The sequence below is a fragment of the Bombus pascuorum genome, chromosome 4 (assembly GCF_905332965.1).
Source record: "Bombus pascuorum chromosome 4, iyBomPasc1.1, whole genome shotgun sequence".
Lineage (NCBI taxonomy): Eukaryota > Metazoa > Arthropoda > Insecta > Hymenoptera > Apidae > Bombus > Bombus pascuorum.
Genome location: NC_083491.1, coordinates 5,949,009 through 5,973,360, shown reverse-complemented (window position 1 = coordinate 5,973,360; position 24,352 = coordinate 5,949,009). Strand labels below are relative to the sequence as shown.

The window sequence follows — 24,352 nt, the reverse complement described above, 5'->3', positions numbered from 1 at the left end:
GTCGAGGTATAAAAAAGTTAATCAGTATCTTTGCTCGACTTGATGTTTCACAGATATTTCGCAGCGTTAGATTCCGACAGAATCACCATTTCCCATTTCGACATATCGAGAATCCCACCGGAACTAGTTCCTTCTCCTATCGAGCAAACAAAATCGATTTGCCCCGCAGCTTTCCTGCGTTTCTTTTCGCGGGATTGAAGCTCGTCTTTTCTTTGGCCGGGTTATAGAAGGACGGATCGTAAATGGGTAAAATCAGCGCGCGTCTGTTCCTCGATCCCCCTGAAAAGTTGATCACTAGATTCGAGATTCGCCTATTTGATTTCATACCAGTGACTTTCTTCCGACGCTATATCTTTCTGTCACCATCTCCATGATTAATGCGTTGATCGAGTTGAAAGAGTTGCGTGAAGAAAGAAATTAATTTTAAATGCTTGGAAGTTTCCTAAGAAAGGAACGTTAATATTTTGAAGAAATAATAATCATTCTGATAAAGACCATTTTTCGAAATTAGAAAAAGAGTCTGTTCGGAATGGCATGCGATCTCGTTCGGTAAATGAAATCAGTGTTTCTTTTTTTCATAGTATTACGAATTATAAGAATATCAACCCTCTGATAACGTAATAAAATGACGAAGAATTCGGCCTAGTAGTTAACGCGATTGTAGTGTTAGCGATTAGTGGATTCTCCAAATAATTCGAGTTTGAATCATTCGAATTTGGAAGTCTGTGATCCACTAAGCAAAATGACGAACAGTAAAACACGATCAAAACCTAAGTCCTTGGTACAAAGTAGTCGATATAATGGAAGAGAGTTGAAAAAGAGGGGAAATAGAGACTTCGACGAGGCCTATTTCGTATTGAATCTCCAAATATCCCAGCAGCTTTCAGCGCCCCTTTTTATCTTCATAGACCCTTTTCAGCCTCCCCAGATGATGGCAAATTGTCTCCGTTCTTAATAGATCCAACTATAGTGAAACTCAGGGGGTTTCATCCGTATCCTTTTCAAACGCAAACTTTATTCCATTTCCTGTTCTTTTCTATTATTTCTGAAATTTTCGTGAAACGTTTCGCATACAACTGATAATTGTTTATTTATTAAAAAGCCTAGCCAACAACTTCGACGAGCGACTCGCACGTTAAATCATTGTTTCATGGTTTAACCGTGGTAAACTCCACGATCTCATTATAGCGGACACAACAATAGTCTACTGTGCGTGATATAGTAATTACTGTCGCATTACACAGTCCTCGTATTATCTCCTAAATGGAGAGCTCGTGTGGCTAAATCCAACCGCGACTAAAAGGGGGAGGCTGTTAGATATATTAATTGAGAAAAAGTTTGCGAATAAATTAGTCAAGTAACTCTATATTAGAATTTTAATTAGAATTTACATCAAAAAGGTGTATCGTCTAAAAGCAATAGGATTGAATCCCTTGAAAAAATTCCAAACGATTTAAATTATTGAAATGATTTTTATCGTTAAAGTATTCAACTATCTGTATGTAATTTTCGTGCGAAATTTCGAGTGGTTAAACTCAGTCAGTACATTGTTGCTCGCCTTGTACTTACGTATCTGTAATGTGCTCAGACATATAATTATATGTGACATGTGTGTATGCATGGATGCGCGAGCATCGAATCAATCGAATCATCCTGTACACCTGTTCCGCAGTGTTTCATGGTCACGATACAACGTTCAACCGGATGGATGCCAGATGCTGCGCGTCTTTATTTGAAAGTTCAACAAAGATGTTTTCCGTGGTTACACGAAGTGTTTATTTAATTTCTTAAAAGCCGCACCCTGTGCTAACAGCTCTGTTTGCAGTGCTTCGTTCTCGAATGAGATAATTCTGGAGAATTTATAAAGTAGAACCGATAGTCGAATTAATTTACAAAACGATTACAGTAGCTGTCGTTGTAAGTTTAAAATAATGCGAGCTTCTTCATCGATGTTGGAATGCGTGTGATTTCAGAGAAACGAGCTTTGTATCTATTAACATTGACGCAAAAAACGAAAACGGATATGTAAGATTTTGAAATGGAATTCACTTCGCGAAGAACCAGCGAACTAAATAATATCGTCGGCAGAGACAGTTTCAGGTCAGAAACAATACATAGGAAATGCATCGACGGAACTTTTTTCAAACTGGGTCATTTAATCATACGACGAACCTATCTAAACGGTCGGAACAAAATCTACATGTACACATTCGACCAAACACATTCCCAAACCCTACACAGTTTCGTGAATTTTAACGCGGTTGCAACTAACGGATGAGTTTGTCGCGCTGCAGAGGAACAGTTGGTAATGTCATTTTGTCATTTCGATGTATTACAATGTACCATTACTGGAAATAGATCATCGACATAATATCGTTTAAATTGTGATAAAATATATTTCGCTCGATGTTCAATGAGAATTTCCAACAGTGCGAGAATTCTTTACCACGTTGATGCTGGTTTCCAGTTAAATTGATCAGAGAGTTCTAATTACGGTCAAGCATCGAACATCAAATCTAGATGATGACAACCTAGCATCGAATATATTCAGCGAGACCAAGTGACGTTGGTTCATCGTGAAATTTCATGCTAATACACTGCGACTCAAATTGCATCGCATAGGAACGTTGCTCGTACGATTACCGCGTTTGAGCAGAATTTCCGCAAGATAGGGACGATTCGACTCCCTTTCATCATCGTTCCCGTTCCCGAAATTCCAGTGAAAAACCAAAAACGTTGCTAACCAGAAGGATTCATCGTATAAAACAATGTCGCTTTAGCGATAATGCATCCTAGAAATAATTCGCATCTGTTGTATTTAACAAATTCAAGAGAATCGTAATCGACGGCAAAGTGACACAAGTTAAAGATGACAAGAGTTAAAGGCAAACACGATAAAGATCAGAGGCGATACTACAAAGAATTAAATATTATATTTAATCAAATGCCGTCGCAGTCCGAGTATAACCCGAGTATTCGAGACCGCATAACCTGACGTTAGTAGAATGAGTATAGGGCACTTAAAAGGGGCTAATATTCGTGCAGCCACATCGGGATTAATTAATCAACAAACTCAGAAATCACGCTGCGTTACCCAGCATATACAACCTCTTAACTTTTTGCCCTGCTTTTTTCCCCTGTAATTAGAACCCAGAGGCGAAATTTCCTAACCCGGTTTTATTCGAGAAAAATCATATTACCCAGCGACATGTGGATAAACGCAGTGGATACGTGTATACGTGATAAAACGCGCATTTAAGGCTCGCCTATTCGACGGCCAGGAAAAATTGAAATAGCTTTTTTGCAGCGTGTCGCGTAATATGCGCGGCAAATAATGTAGCGGGGTTGTAGCTGCGAATTACCGGCAATAGAAAGCACTGCGGTCGAACACCATTTTCTCGGCCGAAATAACGTGAAAGAAGAGAAGCTGCCGTAATCGTGGAAATATAGGCGCACGTACCTACTGCCCATTCGTAGAACATGCAGTTTGCGAAGCAAGATTTATCGGCTCGTGAAATGTATATTCGTGGAAGATATCGCAATTTATGAATTCGCAGGCGTGTGTTTATTTTAAAATTAAGATTAATTGCGTATCGACCGATGTAGCAGAAGAAATTTCGGGGCAGAGTAAGTTCTTTTTGTAGACCGATAAATTATATTTATCTTATATAGAAATAAATTTAGCATTGGATCAAGGATAAAGAACAACGTGTAATCGTAAGGGTAGCAAGACTTTTGGAATCTCTGAAAATGTGCGGATCTTTTCTTCCCGTTTCATTTAGTCGCTAAGGGGAGTTACGCTCACGTTTAACGGGGCGATTCAACATCGACTGACGGCTCGTTTCGAGGATTTCATTGAATCACAACCCGTGGACAGGTTTAATCAGCGTCAGCCTGGACGTTTCTCTGTTTCAGAATTCCTACGAATCACCAGTCGGACTCTAACTATGGACGTTCTGTAAATCTGTTCTCGATGGCCACGCTACCACATATTGCTTCGAATCCACGGACTTGGCAACTTCGCCCTGTGAATGCCTGATTTTTCGCGTTGGATATGTTTGTTAGTTGGACGTAAGCTCGTGGATATGGTACTATAAATAGCAAAAACTGGGACTTTTCTGAAAGGACTTAAAATGATTGAAACTTGTGCCAGCTACTGTTTACGAACTAACTCGTAAAGCATGGGAACTTTCGAAATCCAAATCGATGAAAATAACTTGGCGTGAAAAGATTTCAGAAATGTTTGACGCGCGAAAATATACTTTATTCTTGGAATTACAGAAAATTGTTGCAATAAAATAACTGTTCAAATAAAATATGGGAATACGATAAAAATATTTTTAATGAGAATTGGCTAATTTTGTTGGACCGGATCCAAATAGATGAATCTGAATGATCGAACGGTTCGAGGGAGTTTTACCTTCGCTGGCTAATCGTTGCGAATTTTATTTCCATTTATAACAAGCGCAAAAAATGATACGCCGAAGAATCGGCCAGCTGTCTACTTGTAAAAACGAAATATATCTCAATTGTGGCCGCCACGGTGGTCATTTTCACCATGGTTACCCTTTTTTTGACAAGTCCATTTATCAAGTTTCCACGAACTTCCTCGAAATGCTGCGGAAACGATAAATACCGCGCGAGAATACGTCCGTGTTCCCGATAGCGCACTGTTTTCCGCCACGGGCCGAACGTTCGCGTGTGCCTCGATAAGGATCAAAACCGAGATCGAAATCGTCTTGGTCAAACAGAGAACAAATACAAAGAAAATTGGAGAAAACAAATTTTCCGGGATTTCGCTGGCACGATATCTGTGTTTGAATTTCCAAGCATCGAGTGTCTCGCTGTTTGCTCGGACCCTATGACATCTGTGTTATATTTAATGTAGAATAAACGAGAGAATAGTTCGTGCTTTAATTTTCAAGCTACAGGAACGTTGAATATCGCTCAGAAAATGTTTCGTATTTTGCTTCGGATGAAAATGATCAAAAATCGCGTACGTTTCGTGTACGCTACATTTAATCTTGTTTTTCCAACTACCATGTGGTATTTCGACGATCGTGTGATCGAGGTGTGTGCTTAATTGCGATTTATATGGCACTATAGTGAACCGAAGCACGTGATCCAAATTTTCAAGCAACATTTATCCTCGGTTTGGCCATTACGCTGTTTACAGAGCAATTCCACGATACCGTTTTATACCGGCGAGCTGGAAAACTTTATGGGTCATCAACACGTTCACCAGATGGTAAATGATAATGGATGATAATTGATGCTCAAGACCGTGTTATAACTATCTTGTTGGCACATCCGACTTGTTAACAAAGAAAGAAATATTAAGCTGCTGCACGTACCGAATATTTTTTACTCGGAATTTCCTCAACACATGGGAACAAAATTAGACTTGTTCTTTTTCCCAATAAGCCTACCGATTGTACGAAACAACGAAACGATATATTTCGCGACACAACGAGCCTCGTACATCTATGTATTCATTTTGACGTTTATCGTGCAACGGTTACCGAAGTTTTCGTCGTTTCTCATGAGTACAAATACCTCCGGGAAACGTATATCTGACGCGATATCCCGCTACTCCTCCAAGTAAATTTCTCGAATTGCGTTCCCTCGATAGATTTTCTCGTGGACTGCTTGAAATGTTTCGAAGTTACGTATCTTCTGAGAACCGTTTTACAATTGCTAGCACCGTGGAACTTTATAGAAACTGTTTGGTTCGGAAAGAGAAATGGAACAGGTTGGCGTGGATGGTTGTTTTAGTCTGAAAAGCCGGCATTTTCCGTCAACCTTGATCACCTGGCGCGATCCGTGGCGCGCGAACTGTGCCACATATTCGTCTCTACATCTCGCATATCCTTTCTTCCGCGTATCGTCTCTCGTTTCCGTGAGTCTCTATCATCGTAGAGCACGCGATTCAGGCCGTGGATCGTGTTGCAAATGTAATCTGAGAGAGGCAGAATCCCGTGCGAGCAAGCGACGTACTGTAACGCGAGTTGTACCAGTCCGTTTTCCGCTTCCGTAACGGTGAGTGAATTTTCACAGTCGACTATATTCGCTGTTTCCTCAAGCTACGGAGAATAAGTTGCCGCGAGAATAAATTTCGGCGCCGCGTCACCGTTCGACTGGAAAAGCTTTTCTTTAAATCTCAAGACGTAGAAACGGAAGATCCTCTGACTATGATACGCTAATCTTCCTTAAAACTCTGCGCTTTGTTCGATCATATCAGATTTCGTTCGTTAAAAGGGATGATTTTCACTGCCGACGAAGCTTCGATGCTAGGTAGAATTCTACGAATCAGAGAGTCGAATCGTTTGCATTTGTCGGATCGCAAAAGGACTTGGAGATTTAGAAAATCAAATTTTTCCCTTCGTCTTCTTCGTTCACAGTATTAACTTCAGCGAGAATCATTTGTCAGCAGTTTGAAGATTTGAATTAGAACGCTGTCGAATACAGGCGTTCTTCCTTGTACGAGAAAATCTCAGAAAAATCGAGCGCGTAGTTTCTCGACGACTACGTGATTATCGAAAATAAATTTCTAAATTTCTAGAGCAGATATGTACTTGACACGCACACGGTTGAGCGATTTCTTTCGAGGAAAATTCCGAAAGTTCACAGACGCGTTGAATTTCTTCGTTGAGCTTCGCCCTCAATTTCCCCGTCGGCGACTCGAGTTATCGGTTTTCATCGCTTCGTAATCTTTTATTCTCCCTGGAACTTTCACGCTTTCTCGTAACCCGAAGAACTTTTGAATAGCCTGGAAAAACTGTTAAAACGTACCATAGATTCTGCGTGCTTCCTTAAGAACAATATTCAGCGAGTTTACTCGACTTGCTTGCGTTCTCGCGTCTATGCAGCGCGACTATTCAACTTTTGGCGTGTTCTTCAGCTTTTTCGACGTTTCTGTTGTTTTTATTTCGCTGTTTCAAAATCGGCGATCACTTTCACTATGGCTGTGAAGGAAACGAAACGTTCTACGAGTAGCGGTAAAAGGGATCAAAAACTCTGGAAGTGTATCGCTATTCAAAGGGTAAACGAAAAGAAAAGGACTGTAAGAAAGGCGATCAGAGTTGTTCAAGCTCGTTGACGAAATTGCACTAAAAGTATACTTCCCGGTGCTTTGTTTCAACCATGCTTCCCCTACTCGTAATTTGTCCGATTTTCTCACGAATCCTCGAAACGATTAAGGAAAGGTTCGAAACGATTCGATCGGAAGACATCTCGTTAAATCTCTAAGGGAGCTTCGATCAATGGACGCGCGCTAGGAATTCCTTGAATACTCTCTGTTTCAGACTTCTCACTATTCGTTAAGTTAGCGTTTTAGGATACGGAAGAAGTACCTTTCTACGAACGAATAGTTTTACCTATTGCAATACGAAATTGCAAAATAGATTGTACTCGGACGAGGGAAAAATGACAAGAAATTTTCCTGCTAATGGATCAACTAGCCTGGCCGCCGTAGAACTTGGCCAGGGCTCTAATTAGTTCGATTTAATCGACTGATCGCATTTCCTTTGTTTTCAGCAAGTTGGCACTGTTCCAAACCACCGATAATGCTTTCCACTGTTCGAATTCGATTAGCGAGGGAAAATGGGAAATGGTACAATCGTGTACGATCTCGAGACTCAGAACGTTTAAAATAAAACCAGGATGGATATTCTTTGACTATATCTCGAACTGCAAGATACGCTTCTTCGTTTCCAAATCAAAATTTTTATTGTGCAGTATTCGTGTAATGTAAGGAAATACTGCAATTCCGTTGCTAAAGTCACGCTGCTTAGAAATAGTTGTTTGGACATTCGTTGCTACGAAAAGCACCGATATTTCGAGTTTCCGCGTATATTTCTGAACGAGATTCTACCGAGACGATAGAAATTCCTAGCGCTATGATATTTCGTGTAAAAACTTACCCAAGAATCCTGGGATCGCGCCTAAGGGCATTACGAACAGGCTAACGAGTAAATCGGCCACGGCGAGAGACAAAAGGAAGTAATTGGTGACATTGTGCAGTCTTCTGTCGAGTCCCACAGCCAGGCAGACCAATATGTTCCCCAAGCCACCCGCCACGATGAATACTGCAACGAAGAGAAAGCTCCAGTCGAAACGACGGCCCCTCGTCGTCGAACTTAATTTTGTTCTGTGCGAACAAGAGATCGTCAGGTTGTCTGTCGTTACGTTCTCCGCTGGCGTGCATTCCAAAATCTGTGAACGTAACAAAAGGAAGAAAAGAGTTATTGGAAAATTTACCGGCGAGAAATTTTTCGACTAACGGGACTCTTTCAGCGGCAGTTTTATAGTCAAGCTAAATTTAAATTTCGTCTTGAATTTTCACCTGATCATCGAAATTCGTCTCATTGCAGTCTCTGAATTTCGGTAACCTGGACAAAAAGACACCCTCGATGCTTTCCAGGCCGCTGAGAACCAACGACACGTTCACATCGCAGTTGGAGTAATCGCAGGGCTTGCAGAACAGTGTCATCGATGACGTGAAGGTTCCCTTTTCCACAGTGCACATATGATCGAATCCTGATGAGCCAACCATACACTCCTCGATGCATCCAAGGAAGCTATCGTTACAAGGCAGCTGGTACAGCATCGCAGTTAAGTTGCTCGTCCAGGAGCTTGTCAGGTTTCCCTCCATGTCGTCGGCAAATTTTATCAACAGAGGGTTATCCCGTTGATCAGTGTACATTCGTGTTCTAACGTCATCGACCTGTCCTCTGACAAACGACAGATCACGTATCACAGACACCGAGTCATCATTGAACTAGGGCACTTTGTCCACGAACGAGCAACGCCTCGCTATTCTCTTCACTCGCGATTCTCCGCTTTGTCTTCTATTCCGCATAATTACTCTTTCAAATCACGGCTCACCGTTCACCAGCGTTTCGCACGGTTACGAGACGAGATAAAACTGAGCCAGAATTTTACTGCGCCGACTATACTATATGCGTGTTACGTGTACATGAAAATTGGCGAAGGTTAGCGTGACACGTTTCGGAAAAGGCGGCCGTCCTTGGCGTTGCTTGCGAATCGAATTAGGACTAGGAAGCACGAGGGGGAGACGCGATCACGATGGTGGTGGACGTTTATTCGGGGGCAACGGCGTCGGCAGAGTGGCGCTAGCAGGGAGGGCGATTTTCGTAGCTCAGTCAGTTTATGGATTCTTCAGATCTCGCTTTACGACCGGTTGCGCTACTTTGGCGTTCAGGAATCGTGCTGTAGGTTTTATTCGACCTGCTCCTTCGTCTTCTCTACCTAGAACAAATGATGACAGTTTCAAGCTCTCCCAGGAGGAATCGATTTATCGTTCACGGCATTATTAGCTGATGCTCGATCGCGTGTCCAACAACCCGCTTTCCCCGTGAAACCCAGCCGAATCTGTAAAAATGAAGAAGAGGAGAACAAAAAAAATATATATTCGGCAAAGAAGAAAAATTGGATCGGGGTTGCTTCAATGGCAAAACCGAAATGGTTGTTTCCGACATTGATCCGTTGGGACCGAGAAGCCAACCTTTGTCGCTTCGGATAGTGAGAATGTTTTTAAATTGAATAGCCCTCGGTTTTTTATTTCCAAGGCTCTTCGATTGTTTTCCCGCCTCGTTCGAGGACGCATGACATTTCAAACGTTCCTGGCAATTTTATCGACTCTTTTAAAAGTTTCTATTTACCAGATTCGAATAAAAATATTGCAGGAATGCGTTAGTTGAGTCATAAGGGACGATCGCTAAATTAGCGATCGTGGAAAGAAGAGAATATTGTCTCAAGCAGGACTAGCACGCGACGAAAGGCGACGTGTAATCGATCGATTATTTTTTTACGGATTTTGTCGAGATGTCCAAGTCATTCTCGATGGTACAAGTAGAATATTTATCGGAGATTACAACATACAAACCGGTAGCTTCGGAAACCGATGGAAACGTAGAATAGAAACAAACGTGGAAGTCTACTAGAAAAATGCACGGGCACGAAGTATTTTTTTTTTTTTTTATGTGTTATGTAGACGACAAATTTTTATTCAGGGAGCAACGTGGCTAAGATTGAAGCGGATATAATAATATTGCATCGATCAGAAATAAGGCGAGCTTAAGGTGACATCGGTGTCGATATGTATCTTGGCTAAATCCGCTCTATAAATCATGCTCGCGGAGAGATGGTGATACGCGACAATACGCCGCCCCATTTATGGATTTCGTTAAACTGTCGCTGGATGTACCAAGAAGATATTGTTTTTTTTTTTTTTTTTTTTTTTTCATGCGTTTATCCTCATCGACACTGCATCGATCCTCGTACCTGTGTAATTCAGCGAGTCAACTTTCTTCGAAAGAAATGGATCCGGCCATTTTTTCTTCGATTTTAAAACGAACCAAAGGATGACAATGTATAAATAATTTCCCTTTAAATGAGAAAAGTTTCGAAGTTGAATTACGCGATATTGCGTACTAAGCTTCAATATTGTACACTGGAAAATGATACATGCACAATCTATAGGGGTAAACACGGAGTTTAATTTTCTACATTTCAACTAAAGCCGCGTCTTCTTCGCGAACTTCGGAATTATTAGCGACGAATTTGGCCTCTTAGTTATGACGTGTAAACAGTTTCTAATTAACATAAGTTGTAATATTCGCTTAAGGGTTGTAATAATCGTTCGCGAGAAATCCACGCTCGAGAAACGACTCGAACTTCTCACACAATGCATTTCTTGCTCGTTTCCTGAAACGAGTTAATGTCAATAATTCAAGGTACAATTCTACGCGAGGCAGAAATACAGAATTCTAATCAACGAACACGTATCAGTAAAAAATAAAATATGTTTAAACCTTCTACTAATTTGCGTTTTATGCTGCAAGCATTTAGTACGATAGTATAACTACCGTGGAAAGTCGACTAATACGACCTTCTCTTATTCTTTGAAATATCTTGTCATGGTTTTAAAACATCCCATATATGAAGTTTAATAACGATAGATGTGGAACATGATGAAGTGCAACCCCTACCTCTGTCATAAATAGCCCCTTCCTGAAAACCGTAACGCTTTACGGAGGAACACGTAATTGAAAATGATGCGAGGAATTTTTATTAGAACCGCAGTTGAATTCTGAGAAAAGAATTTACGAAAATATGTTTCCAAATATGATCTGAGATCATAAAGCAGGAGCATCGTACAAGATTTTAAGCTTGTGCGAAATTCAGTGCCAGTGTGTTGGAGCTAATTCTACGCGATTTTAAAACGTTTATTGCGAGGAAACAATGTTTAAGATCGAACTTGGAGAGCGAGGATTTTGAAAAATTCTTAATCTTGAAAAGACATATTTAACGTCACGTATTTTAACAACAGAAATTATCAAACGATTTATCTTTTACTTCGCCCTCTTGCATTTACGAATTCACTGGTGATACGAAGATATGACATTCAGTCTCGTTTACGTAATTCTAATTATACAAATTCGAGTCGTTTTTATATCTAACACGTAACCATCAACGTCTCCGGCCAGACATTACACCTCTCATGAAATATTTTTTCCAGAAATACATCTCGTTAATCAAAGTGTGAATCATAGAAGCTCGTAGATCATATTCTGTACGGATCATTTCTTTTCGCGTTTCACTCGTGATCCATTGAGAACGGATGCTCTAAATATCAAGAGTCATGCCTCTTTGACGACGGCTCATTTCTCAAATATCAGTCGCGATATTTCAACTTGATTCTTGAGAAAATGTCTCGGTAACGACGGAAAGTTGCTTTGTTTGTAGAGAAGACTGGTTTCGCGAGCTCGCGGTTCATTTCACACAGTACCTTAGCAAGATAGTGGTCGTCTTGATTGAATCAATGATTTCCTGCAAAGTTTTCTCGTTTCGCGGAAAGTTTCTTTCTCATTTTTGTATGTTATTGGCCGCTGCAATTTTTCTATTGTCCGAGCAATCGATTAATTTTACGGATACAAAACAAAGATATAAAAATTTGGGAAACTAATCAAAGCACGAAAGGTAAGCTTTAAGCCAAGGATCTCTTGAAATTCTGTATCGAAGAAGCTGTTTCGTTCCTCTTCCGCTTTCCTCGGTATTCCTGAAACTTAAAATCACCGTTTTCCTATTAATGACACGACACGGTAGCGACGAATGCCTTGATTAGATCCCCAAATTCTCCGAAAATCTATTCGTCGAAATCTCCTCGTTAAAGATTGATCGTGCAATATCGTGTAATCTCGATGAATATTTCGTCTCAGCTTCCTATTTCTTCGTTCTTATTTCATTTAAAAGCTTCTTTTCATCGAGGGCGACGCTTTCTCTTAGCTGTCTCCAAAGAAAGACACAAGCATAAATTACATATCGGCGTAATCCTACCCTTATTGATGCTTCGCCATGGGAACCTTTATGAAACGCTCCTTTGTTCCTTCATCCGAGTGATTGACAAAGCTTTATCCCCGAATTTAACACGAGCCATTGTCTCGTAAACATCATTCGGAACAACAAAAGTTATCTGTCCGTGGTCGGAAGGTCTCTTTTAATGAACACTGCTAATTTCAGTGGCAATAATTAGGAAATTTGAGAATGCAAGATGATAAAATGGAATATATATATATATATATATATATATATATATATATATATATATATAAATGCTAATTAAAAAGACATTGAAATAATATCGGGCAACAAGATGTATTCTTACTGTCACTTCTAATTATCTCTTCGAGAATTTACGAAAAGTATTTGACTGATTATGGACTCTTCGGCTTTCTTTTCTAGGCAAATAAAACATTCTTTGATCTTCTACTTAGCGGTGCAAACAACAGGAGCGGGAGACAACCGCCTTTTTATTTCTTTGATCCTGTTCGAGTTGGCATTTTTAGTTACTGTTAATCAAGGCGTCTAATTAGAAGTACCTTGTTTCGAATGTAAAGTTTTCTGAATAGACAAATTGGAGATTGATTATATCGAGATTGAAATCTTTTATCCTTCAGCTCGAGGAAAAATATATCACATTTATCGGTCAAAAAGTTGTTATTTCTTTTATTTCTAAAATAATAATACTCGTTATATTTATTTCGTTATGATACTCTTTAATTTTTGTATATTTAATACGATAAGAATCGCCGAATGAAAAGCATCTATTAACATAGTATTAATTCGATTAAACGAGTTCCCAGAGTTATTAAAGGTAGCAATTTTTCCCTCTCCTTTCGCAAAATCCTCTATTCAGCCTCCATTCACTGTATCACCTGTTCATTTCGCTCCGCAAATTAGTATCTGTTGCGTCCTCCAGCAATTAATGCGATCAGATTCTGTGGAAATCAGCTGGGAATCCGAACCTATCTGTTTCACGCTTAAGTTGCGTTTCTAATTGTGAACAGCACGGTCGATGTTGAAAACCGTAACCAAACTAAAGTAGAAATATCAAAGTAACCGTATCCATGAAAATTCTATTCATCGATATATTCAACTACCAAAATTTTGCATTTTTTCCAATAATCCTGCCACACAATTTCATTCTCTCCAAAGAACATTTAAACACATATTCCATTCTAAACCGACGAATGCATTTAAATCGTGGATTACTCTCGAGGAACGAGGAACAGGCACGAACAATGCATCGACGAACTATAGTTCTTCCGCAATGGCGCAAACACGCGAGTTTCTGAAATTTCCGCGCGGTTAGAACATTAGCTGGGTTATCAATTCTCGTTAAAATATACAGACGCGTGAAATCGTCAGGCATATGGGGCGTAAAAACACCGCGTCGCGCTAATGAAATCGACGAATTCGCCGTTGGCAAAATCTCTGCATTAGAGTCTATCTGCCACGCGTTAATATCGAGCACCGATAAATCGCTGAGGCATATCGACGCGTTGTCATTAATTTGTACGTTAACGGAATGGTCAGCGGGAATCTCGTTCGATGCCATGCCCAGCCAGTGAAATCAATTAAACGGTGTACGGCGTTGAGTTGGAAAATTTGGTGAAATATTGTTGCCATTGGTATACAATAAAATCAAATGTGAAGAAAGAAAAATAATAACGAGGCAAGTGCTGCAACGTTTTAGAGCAATCAAAAGCAGAAAAATAGTATGCAGAGATTCTACACGGACATTTGGAGATGTAGCAATGCATAAATGTAACTACTTGAGGATATAATAATACAGTCACAAATATATAATACGATATATAATATGAAAAGGAAAGCAAGTACGGCAAATAGAAACGAGAAGATTCAGCTTTCTCAATAGAGATGCGAAGAATGTTGAAAATCCTAAAATAGTTTGCGAAACGAAACAACATTTTGTCGCTGATTCCGTTCAAAATCAGAAGAATCAGAGCGGAGGACCGATTTCAATTGTACGAGCATCGTCGTTCGCCTTACTGATAGCAAAAGGATACATTGCGTTACCTTTCCTTTAGTTATTCTCTCTACATTCACACCATTTTTCACTTGCATATATAGTTCGAGACAAACGTCGCGAGAATTACGGTCTGCTAGGACGACAAATTGTTCTAGCTTGTAGGAAAAGCATGTCCAAAGGTAGAAAATCCTCAAAAATTTATACGCTCAAAGCCTCACGGATAGTCAACTAGAGACGTCGTCTCTCGTAGGAATATTTTTCATTTTCTATGTTATCGTATGTTTAAAAATTCCTTAATAAGTTTCTCATACGATCAGTAAGTAGAGTAACGCTAATACCCCTAGAAAAAGAATTCGTCAACTTTAACGGACTAGTGCAACGATTGCAATTTCCCAGCGATACACTTTGAGCTTTCCCGACTAGGACCCACGAAGCGTTCTTAAACGTCTCATCTTGGAAATTTCTAATTATGAAACGCGTTTCAAGTTGCCCGCCTCGTAAACGTTTCTCGCGGAGCAACCCGCGCATCATGTTTAATTACCTTTGTAATTATCGTGGCGACGAATACAGACGTAAACAATTTTCCCAATTTTGCAAAAACGTTGGTCAATTCGTTCAACGCGATAAACTCGAGATAGTACACGTTACGATTCCTGTATCCAATTGTGAGAATCCCCGATGTTATTACCTTATTGTCAGACGTCGCGCAGACGAGTGCCTGATACTTGCTCGTACGATCATCTCCACCGGCTAAAATTTTGATTAATTCTATAAGATCGTGACGAGAGGGGAAATAACGTTAGGGAAGGTAACATTTGGAAACAATGGTGAAATAAGTAGCAGACGTTCGTTCGAACGGAATGAATACTGTTTAAAATTGAAGATAAAATCATGATTAATGGCAACAAGGATCCCAACGTGTCTTTATAATAGCTCGAAGATTTAGAAAAATCACGCAATATTTCTTAAAGATCGATTGTGATTGTAGATTAAGTTGTATTATACCGTAGGAAAATTCTTAGCTGTGCTCTATTCGTTTCTCGAAAATACTGGCTGTTAAAAGGGAAATATTTAGCGAAGATTTTCATAACTCTACAGGAGCGAAGAAAAGGATGACAAAGTGATTGAAAACGAGATGAATCGTGGTAGATTTAGAAAAATGCAGGCTTGCGAATAGACGCGCTATCACGGGCAAAGTGCATCGGCCGTTCTGTGTCAGTGCTGTATGTAGGGGGCAAAGCTTGAATTTAGCTGATTGGACATCGACCGATGGGAACGAGATACGGATGTAATTTGTTAACGGGACTACATGGAAAATAATACGACTCGATAACGAGATATGATACACATCAGAGCAGGTTACTAAGGCCAATGACAGCGTTTCGTGTCACGATGGATTATTCTGTTCCTGCCTTCTATCTCTTCCTATTCATTTATCGAGTATTTATCCTTTTTAACTAGCACCAATGTGACAACTAAACATGGTACACGCATTTGTAGAATTGTTGGAAAACTGAAATAAACAGAATATAGCGAGACGATGAGAAATATGGTAACGGTGCTGGAGCCTACATTTTAGATGTAATTCAAAGAATAAATTTCAGTTTAAATTTGCAAGTTTTCCAGCTATTTATAGAAAGTCACTCGACTCGTGTAGTCTGTTCCTAATACGTGAATGTATTTATTAAGTATCCTCGCGCAATCTCTTTGAAAGATTAAATGCTCGTTAATTAATTTCTATGTTTTAACAAGATGAAAGTCACTCGACTCGTACTAAACATAAGGGAATTCTTTTTCCTCTACTTTCTTTTATCGTTACTGTTCGAATTTAACTGACATACGATGCCGATCTGCATATACACTCGGAACCTTTTTAGAAACCCAAATCGAGCGAATCGAGAATGAGATACTTTAAGTAATCAGTACGAAGCAAAACATTTGTAGATCTTGCTATCGTTATACAAAGTATCGTCCTTTCTTCGTTTCACTGGAGAAGAAAATTCATTTTGAAATGTATTCAACTATACAATGCTAAAAGAACGATAAATGAAACATTAGCCAGGGGTGAAATACGAAGATTGGATAAAAACGAGAAAAGAATGTGTATGGAAATATCGGATTTCATCGCTAATAGTTAACAAACTTCAAAACGGAGTAAACTCACGAATAAACATATTTTTACATTTGTTATCAATGTCATTGTTTTATTCCAGCAATTCTAGTTTATCAAAACGTCATTAGTCGCGACATTTCATTTAATTACGTAGATAATTAGCCGTGACAATTAATGTGAATGGAAACTGTAGACAATTAATTGTCTGTTTTATAGATTCAAAGTTGTTACACGTCGAAATCTGTGACTTTACGGACAATTTTATCCACGATTTTATGAGGTGTACGTGAAGCGCTGTGGAAAGATCTCTCTCATGTTAGCAAAAATTTCTCAGCACAGAGAGTTACGCTATATTCGGATCGTGAATATAAAGTTCTGGATAAAATTAATGCATGCTGCTTGACATAATTATAGTTAGTTAAATATATAACTGGTAAGAAACATCGACGAGAAGAAGGTATTTTTATTATCTCCTGCCATTATTTTTATTTGAAAAATGCTCTTTAGAAAATACCTATACGTTTTAGTTTTGAAGAATAAAACTCACTGTATGTTAGAGAGAAAAACTGATAGTTTTTATCTTACTATAATAAAAGATTTGTTGGTATGTAAAACTAGACGGGAAATGAAAATTATCTTCGCTGGGACACTAACATCCAAGAGATATGATGCAATTTTATGAAGCGCGCTTAATAGAATTCAGTTAAATTTCTTGCGCTGTAACAAAAAAGGAATTAAACTATATGGCTACCATTTTTGTAGAAATTTATTTGCTTTTTCACACAATCCTAATTTCAGCAACCGTGAAAGCAAAGAATGTACGAGAAAGACAGGAATCAAGAAGCTGATGTAAAACACATTTTGCTAAAAACAGATTCTATCAAAACGTCAATCACCGATCGCATAGCGATATTTTACGAGCAGAGATGGCACGGTGAACCCCGTTTAGACTTTCGATACGCTTTCGCGGCCTGTGCAGCAATAACGTTATTGGAAACGAATAAAAAACTACATATTTCGTTTTTAAACCCTCACTCTTTTCAAAGATGATAAACCATGTGGCACAAAGATGCACGAAACGGCGATAATTTATCTATAGAAAATGTATCAACTAAAGATCGTTAAATTGTATATGTTTACGCGATTTTATATTTTTACATATACACTTAAATAAATAATAGAATATAATAATAGAATATAAATAATAGAATATAGAATAAATAATAAATCGAATACAAGTAGGTTGAAGGAACTACCATACCATAGAGACTGAATTATCATTTCTATTAAAAAAACACACCTATATTTCTATATTTTATTCTGACAAAAAGCCAATCTTTTCGTAGATTTTTATTTTATTGTTTAAGAAACGGTAGCTAAAGTTAAATTCGACTTTTACACCGGGGAAATATATCTTTTATCCGAGGGAGATTTTAATGAAAGTTTTATTAAAAGAGATCCCCCATAAAGAAATTTATAATGAAACGCCTCTGGTAACGGGGCCTACAACTACGTTTTCGTAAAATTACTAGAGTAACATACAAGATTTAGTACTGTGCTTTTCCATCGATAACAAGAGAACAAAAAAGGAATAAACGACGGGATGGTATAAATTGCTTGTACTTCCGAGCCAGATTAGGTTATAAAGGGGCAACAGATTCGTTTTCGCGGTGCTGCACTTCGTTATGATAGAATCTGCATCCCATTATAGGACGATGAATAGAAAGATATTTTAGTCCAGGCATAGATAAGACCGAATTTCAATCGCGATTTAGAATTAATTGAATTTCTTCGTACACCAATCGAGTCCTACATTTAACGATAATGTATCAGCATTAACTCTTCCCCATACTATATTCCCCATACGATATTGCAAAAATAATAAAATAAAATGTATTATTCATTTTACTCGAATATTACCGCGTTCAATTTAGCCATCCTGGTTTAAAAATATATCTAATTTGAAGACATTTCTGAACACGAATGTACCAGGTTAATTCTTGACCAAACGCGAACAAATCCTATTTTCTGGAAAATGAAACCTTAAACGAACAAATTTTATTCTTCACTTTTTATTCATTTTTGCATGTAGAATAATCTCCTGTTGATTGCTTGTTCGTGTCCAGTCGAGTATTAGCCAAGTTCGCATATACGTACTAAACAAATTTTCAGGCTACATTTTTCCCCGAGAATGGAACATTTTATGAAGAATTTTATTCTATATTTTCGATTTATCTTTTCTTCCATAATTTCGGAATCACGAAAGGCACAGGAAAAGTCAATATGACGGCTTCCCGCTGCATAATTTCAAATTATCCTAACCTGAAACATTTGATAGACAATTTACCTACATTTTTTGGCAAGTTCTTTAAAATTCTCGTCTCCAGTTCTTCAGTTTCCTTCTTGCTCGTGTTTTCTTTCGTCATGGCACAATTCTTCGTTCACAATATCATACTTTTCTTCGATCTTTTCACTGCACCAATGGAGATTCGAACGTCAATGTTACTCATGGTATTCACAGCACTGGGAAATCACCGCGAGATTCTTTAACCGAATCGAACGATACCCGATAATCGATATATTGAAGCGATTTGTGCGACAATTACGCCTCGTGTCCAACATCAGGCAGTTAGCGTTCGGAACTGGAGGTGGTACGATGTCGTCTTAAATTTCAAATTGGTAAAGGTCCAACTAATAAAATCGACTGTCGAATCGTTCTCGTTTTATCATAGAGAAAAGCGTGGTCGAATCCTCGACCAAGATATGAATCTGTGAGTGGAATCATTGAATTGTTTCATTAAGAATCAAGTGGGTTATCGTGAGTGTTCAAGTGGCGACCGATCGTTGCAAGTTTAACTCCAACACGTCGACTTCTAGAAATTCGAAGTTTTCTATAAAAACTATTGAAATCGCGGATGTAACATACACGTATTCATAGAAACTATTTATTCATTAACAATTCGAATTATTTGACTAAAGTATCAATTTTAACGCATGTAGTTCGTTATTGCCTATTCGCGCGTGAAGTTGTACCGCGAGATGTCGTCGCAGTACCTTCCATCTTTCGATCTTTTTAATGGATTCAAATTACGCGTTTCTTTTCCTCTCGTGCGAGTCACGCGGGTTCTGTGGCCACGCTGTGTTTACAAGTAATCTAGAATCTAGAACGATCAGTGAGAATCTGAAATTCTATCCCGTTTTGCTTGGAACTGGTTCTCGCCGGTATGCAGGTAATTTCGAAAACGATTACTCTTCGTCTCGTATAACGATATTTCTCGATTATTACTCGTTTGTTATTCCTGTTCTCGTGTATAACCTTATAAGAGAAACAACTCGTAGATTAAGATTTAGAATGGCATAAAGCATCAAACAAATCGCGATCTCGTAGCTTCTAAAACTATTTCAAAAGTCGAGATCAGTTTCCTTGAGTTTCCATTTCTGAGAAATAAGGATCGTATCTCGAAACACGAACATTTTCGAAAGGAAATGGGAGATGGGAACGCGGAGATTCGTCATTAAACTTTTGCGACTTAAACCCCGAAATTACAAATTGATTCAAATTTTTCACACAGTCGTACCAATTTCCTCAAATGATACACGTTTCAAAAATTTTGGAAGAATTTTTTGTGATTTTGAATCGACGATCGGCATAAATCAGTTCACTTTGAAGAACGTAACTATATATAAATTAAACGAACACGGAACAATAGTTACTTGGTACATTCCTACAGTCACAGAGACGATGAGAACTAATTTATATCGATTGTAATATTTTTGATAGGGTTACTGTCAAAATATGTATATTCTTCCAGACACGCATCCTCGAGGTTTGGCCGCGTGGATCATACTGAAGGCGCGACGACTCGGTAGAGGTAGCGTTGCCTTACGTCCTGGGGTGGGAGAAAGACAGAGAGAGGGACCGGGATGCGCGCCAAAACTTGTTCGCTCAGCTTCAATGGATATTTCACTCTAAGGTTCGCAATATCATCATGGATAAATGTCTGTATATCAGAATTTATATCGCAGGCTTGTTTGCTTTCTAAAATATTTATTATAAACATGGTGAATGAATGGTATCGAACTCGCAAACTAGTATCGTAATATACGTAGGTATACGTGAGATATTTGTTTTATGCAAAAAGTCATTTTTAATACGAACGATTCTTATTTATAATGTGCGAGAATTAACGCACAAATAATACAGTAGGAGTAAGTATTTAACATTAATAACGCAATATGTTAACTGATTATCATAATATTTATATTACAATAATTACGATAATATACTGTTTGCAATCGATATTGCAATCGCATTTAATATGCTGTGGACGAATAATAATGTTGTTACTTCATGAATCAGGAGATGGAGATTCATTGTTAATTAACGAACAAACTACGAGAATACTCAATTTTTCACCCCGTTGAAAGCAGTTTTGCATTTTTACGTTGATAAGAGGAAAAAATTCCTCTCTACAGGTTGCTTTTTTCACGAATTTTCCTGGACAAGTAAGTAAAAGACATGTTTGATTAGCCAGATTTTAATCGTCGCATTTTTCTATTTTCTCGCTCGTTTCCAACTTTTTATAATATTTTTTTGCGAAAATTTTCGTTTATTTTGCTCGTATAATATTTTTAACGCATTCTTTTATCTTCGTAGCTGTCTTCTTCTCAAGCATGTTAATTTTAATTAGATTTAGTCTTCCTACTTTCGTCCGGCAACAATATTCTTTCTTTTCCTTGCTAATACGGAGCAGAATCGCCACGTTTCCTATTTCTCTTTCTTTTCTTCAAGATCATGTACTTTTCATAAAAATTCCCAGCATCCGTAAGATGATATTTTCCTTGTAAAAAATAATCTTTTGCCTGACGAATTTCATAAAAGATTTGGATTACAAGAAAGACTAATCGCAAGAAAAATATCGTACGCGTAATAATTTTGGAAATTTTTTAAATCGAATATACTTGGAGCAAATTTATTTTCGTCCTCGTTTTTATCGATCTGTTATATTAGTTTTAGTAAGAAAAAAGAAAAAAAAGGACATCGAAAAATGTAACCGCGCGATCGTCGATAATCTCGCGTCGAATTCACGAATTGACATTCCTGGCAGGATTACGTTTGATATTAAGTTGGAAAACGATATTCGTCTCTGGATATTCGGGCAGCACAACCAATATAACTAGACTATCGAAAATTCTTTCCAGCATCAAATAATACATTTCAACCTTTCTCAACTAACTTGGAAATTAATACAGTTTGTAATACGTTGGTGAAGATAGCAGAAATAACGAACAAGATGAAACGCAACGTTCCCTATCTTCTGATAAAAACGAATTACGTCAGAAAAAACGTCGTGGATCGAATCGAACCCGGACATTACGCGAGACTTTATCTTCGCTTTGAATAAAGGAGGAAAAGAAATACGAGAAGATTCATTTTTACAACGGAAAACTCTAAGTGGATTATGTACAGTATATTCACAGAACTATGTCGATCGTTGATCGTTCGAAGGATTTTTTACTTCAAAACGTATAATCGTAAAATTTGCAAAATCAAATAGTATAGAATCATTATTTAACGTAACTTCCCATATCGCATTAAAAAATTACATTTGTCTTTTGCCTCAAGTTAATTCTGCCAACTACTGTCGTTTGAAATAACGTATTCCTTCCATAAGACTGAAACAGTGTCTGTTTAATTAATTACAATCGTTTTTCTTTCTCATTTTCCTTATTCTTTCTTTAAACCTATATACACGACACGGCTTTGACGAATTGCAAATTTCTCTTGCGTGAAATACATTAATAATTAAATGACTATATCTAAGGATCTTTCTTAAATAATCTTCCTTTTGAAATGACCCTTTAGTTTCATTTCAATTGAAAAGATCACCGTAGAATCTGTAACTCGAAATTAAATGCGAAATTTATTTTTCATTTGGTCGCTCATCGGGTATCATTTACATTTCACGTGCATATATTGTTTCCTATGTCGAAACGAACATATCGTTTACATCAAATGTCCAGAATTGATCATGTATCGGACACTTAATGCCTCTTGGTTCGGTCGTTCGTGAGTAACGAGGGGAACACAGAATTCCACATTTTAGCTCGGTTAAACGTGAAAATAAATTTCCGTCAGAATTCGAACACATTTGGACTGTTGCACAACTCATTATTCGCGTCAAGAATTTCTGCTCTTTCACGCTGATAAATGATGGTGTCGTACCGTATGAGGTACATGTTACAAGTTGCAGCCGGTGAAGTTCAAACTTCTAGTTTCTTTTCCTAAGAGATCAACCGATAGCCACGAAGCTTTTTATGTTGCTTCGATACAAAATTTTATTCAATTAAAAAGTTTTAGCCGGTGTAACGAAATAAAAAGTAGAATTGTGCTGTATTCATTTCGAAAAATCGAGAGTCAAATGTGAAGCGGAAGAATGGTACTTTTTTCCGAATACATAAAAATATAAATTTTCATTTTAATCACAAAGGACAATATAGTTTCATCTAAACGTAATTTTCCAATTGCTTTTTGATGTTCCAGAACTAAATGAATGGGCGAAGGCGTTTGATTTATAAATTGGAAAATTATATTGTACAAGACAAATGCACTTTCAGTGAAACGCGCCAGCTTGAAAATACATGTAAATTAACGTGAAACTGTATGCGTTGTTACGTCGAACAGCTCGTTTTAAACTCGAATTCCACGTGGACGCTAAATAAACGAAATCGAGCCTCGATATAGCCGAATGAAAAGGATCATTCTAATCCAGCCACCGTGGAATTACTGTGCTCATTTCCGCAAACTCTAAAAACTTCCGTATTTAATTTAAAACGAAACACGAACACGTCCATCCTGTACCTTGGTGTAATCGAAACTGTCCAAAGTTCTATCAAGTTTCGAAGACTTTTTCTTTTCTGTTTTTCGAGATTGCAAGTTCGAACACGCCTCGAATAAAAAGAAAGGGATGGAATTACCATCGATAATGATTCTTATCTTATCCAAGTTTTAGAAGCAAAAAAAAACCGTAATATATTTTAATTAAAGCTGTTAGTGCCTTATAATTGGATTCACTTTTAAAGGAAAATGGTAGGTTATATTAGGAACGAAAGAAAAATCTATTTTTCTACGTACATTATAATCATAGCAATAATTGTAACGCGTTAAATGCCGCAAAAATTTCTCAGTCTATCGCATTGTTCATTTTGTTAGATTCTTCTTATTACGTTCATTGCTGTTTCTCTAAATTTCTTTCCAAACAAAATATTATCTCGAGAGTGTTTTTATTTTTCTTGCAGAAAGTTCTTCTCCGCCAACTCTTCGGTAAATTGCGACATCGAGCGTAATGGCACTCTGTAACTTCATCGAGTGTCTACGACGAAGTAGTCGTATTTGAAAATTATAGAAATCTTTTTTCCCGTACTAAATATAAATCATTGTAACTTTAATTCGAAAAGCCTTGAACTTTTCTGTAACGAAAAAAGGATAGAAAGAACTAAAATACGTGAACTTTTCTCCTATATGAATTGCATAATTTTTGCATGTTTATCTCGTTTATGTGTCATAACTTTTTCCATTGCTTTTCCTTCTTTGCCTTCTGGTATGTTTTCATTTATTATTCGAAACCCCCGCGGGAGATGAATGTTTAAACAGATGCATCGATTTTAGCGGATCCAATTTAGACCTTTTCCAAATCTGTGAAGTTTCATTTTAGAACTGTCTGTCTTGCGAAGTTTTACCAAACTTGGTATTTAAAAGTACCTTATATACAGAGTGAATTTAATTAGCAAGGCAAGTTAAAAGTATTTCTTACTACTGTTCCTTTCTCGTTGAAATCGAAGTTTCGACTTCAAGGGCATTTTACATTTTTATTAGAGCTGTG

At 37.9% G+C, this 24,352-nt stretch overlaps 1 protein-coding gene and 1 long non-coding RNA gene across 9 annotated transcripts in view; one reads left to right on the top strand and one right to left on the bottom strand.

Moving 5' to 3' along the window:
- Positions 1 to 20,326, bottom strand: part of LOC132905963 (5-hydroxytryptamine receptor 2B) — a 37,025-nt gene extending 16,699 nt beyond the window's left edge. For 2 of the 8 annotated variants that reach the window (XM_060957737.1, XM_060957745.1), the window contains exons 1-3: positions 18,821 to 20,326; positions 8,345 to 9,270; positions 7,923 to 8,214 (exon numbers count right to left, since the gene is read on the bottom strand). In XM_060957737.1, the coding sequence (XP_060813720.1) occupies positions 7,923 to 8,214; positions 8,345 to 8,704 (652 nt within the window). In that variant the 5' untranslated portion in view covers positions 8,705 to 9,270; positions 18,821 to 20,326. Of the gene's footprint in view, positions 1 to 7,922; positions 8,215 to 8,344; positions 9,394 to 18,816 lie in introns of all 8 variants that reach the window. The other 6 variants (XM_060957738.1, XM_060957743.1, XM_060957742.1 and 3 more) reach the window with 6 other exon arrangements.
- LOC132905976 (uncharacterized) lies at positions 19,601 to 20,504 on the top strand. The gene is made up of 2 exons (XR_009657905.1): positions 19,601 to 19,691; positions 20,282 to 20,504. It is a non-coding gene; the product is annotated as an uncharacterized LOC132905976 (long non-coding RNA).
- The last annotated feature ends 3,848 nt before the right edge of the window (positions 20,505 to 24,352 follow it).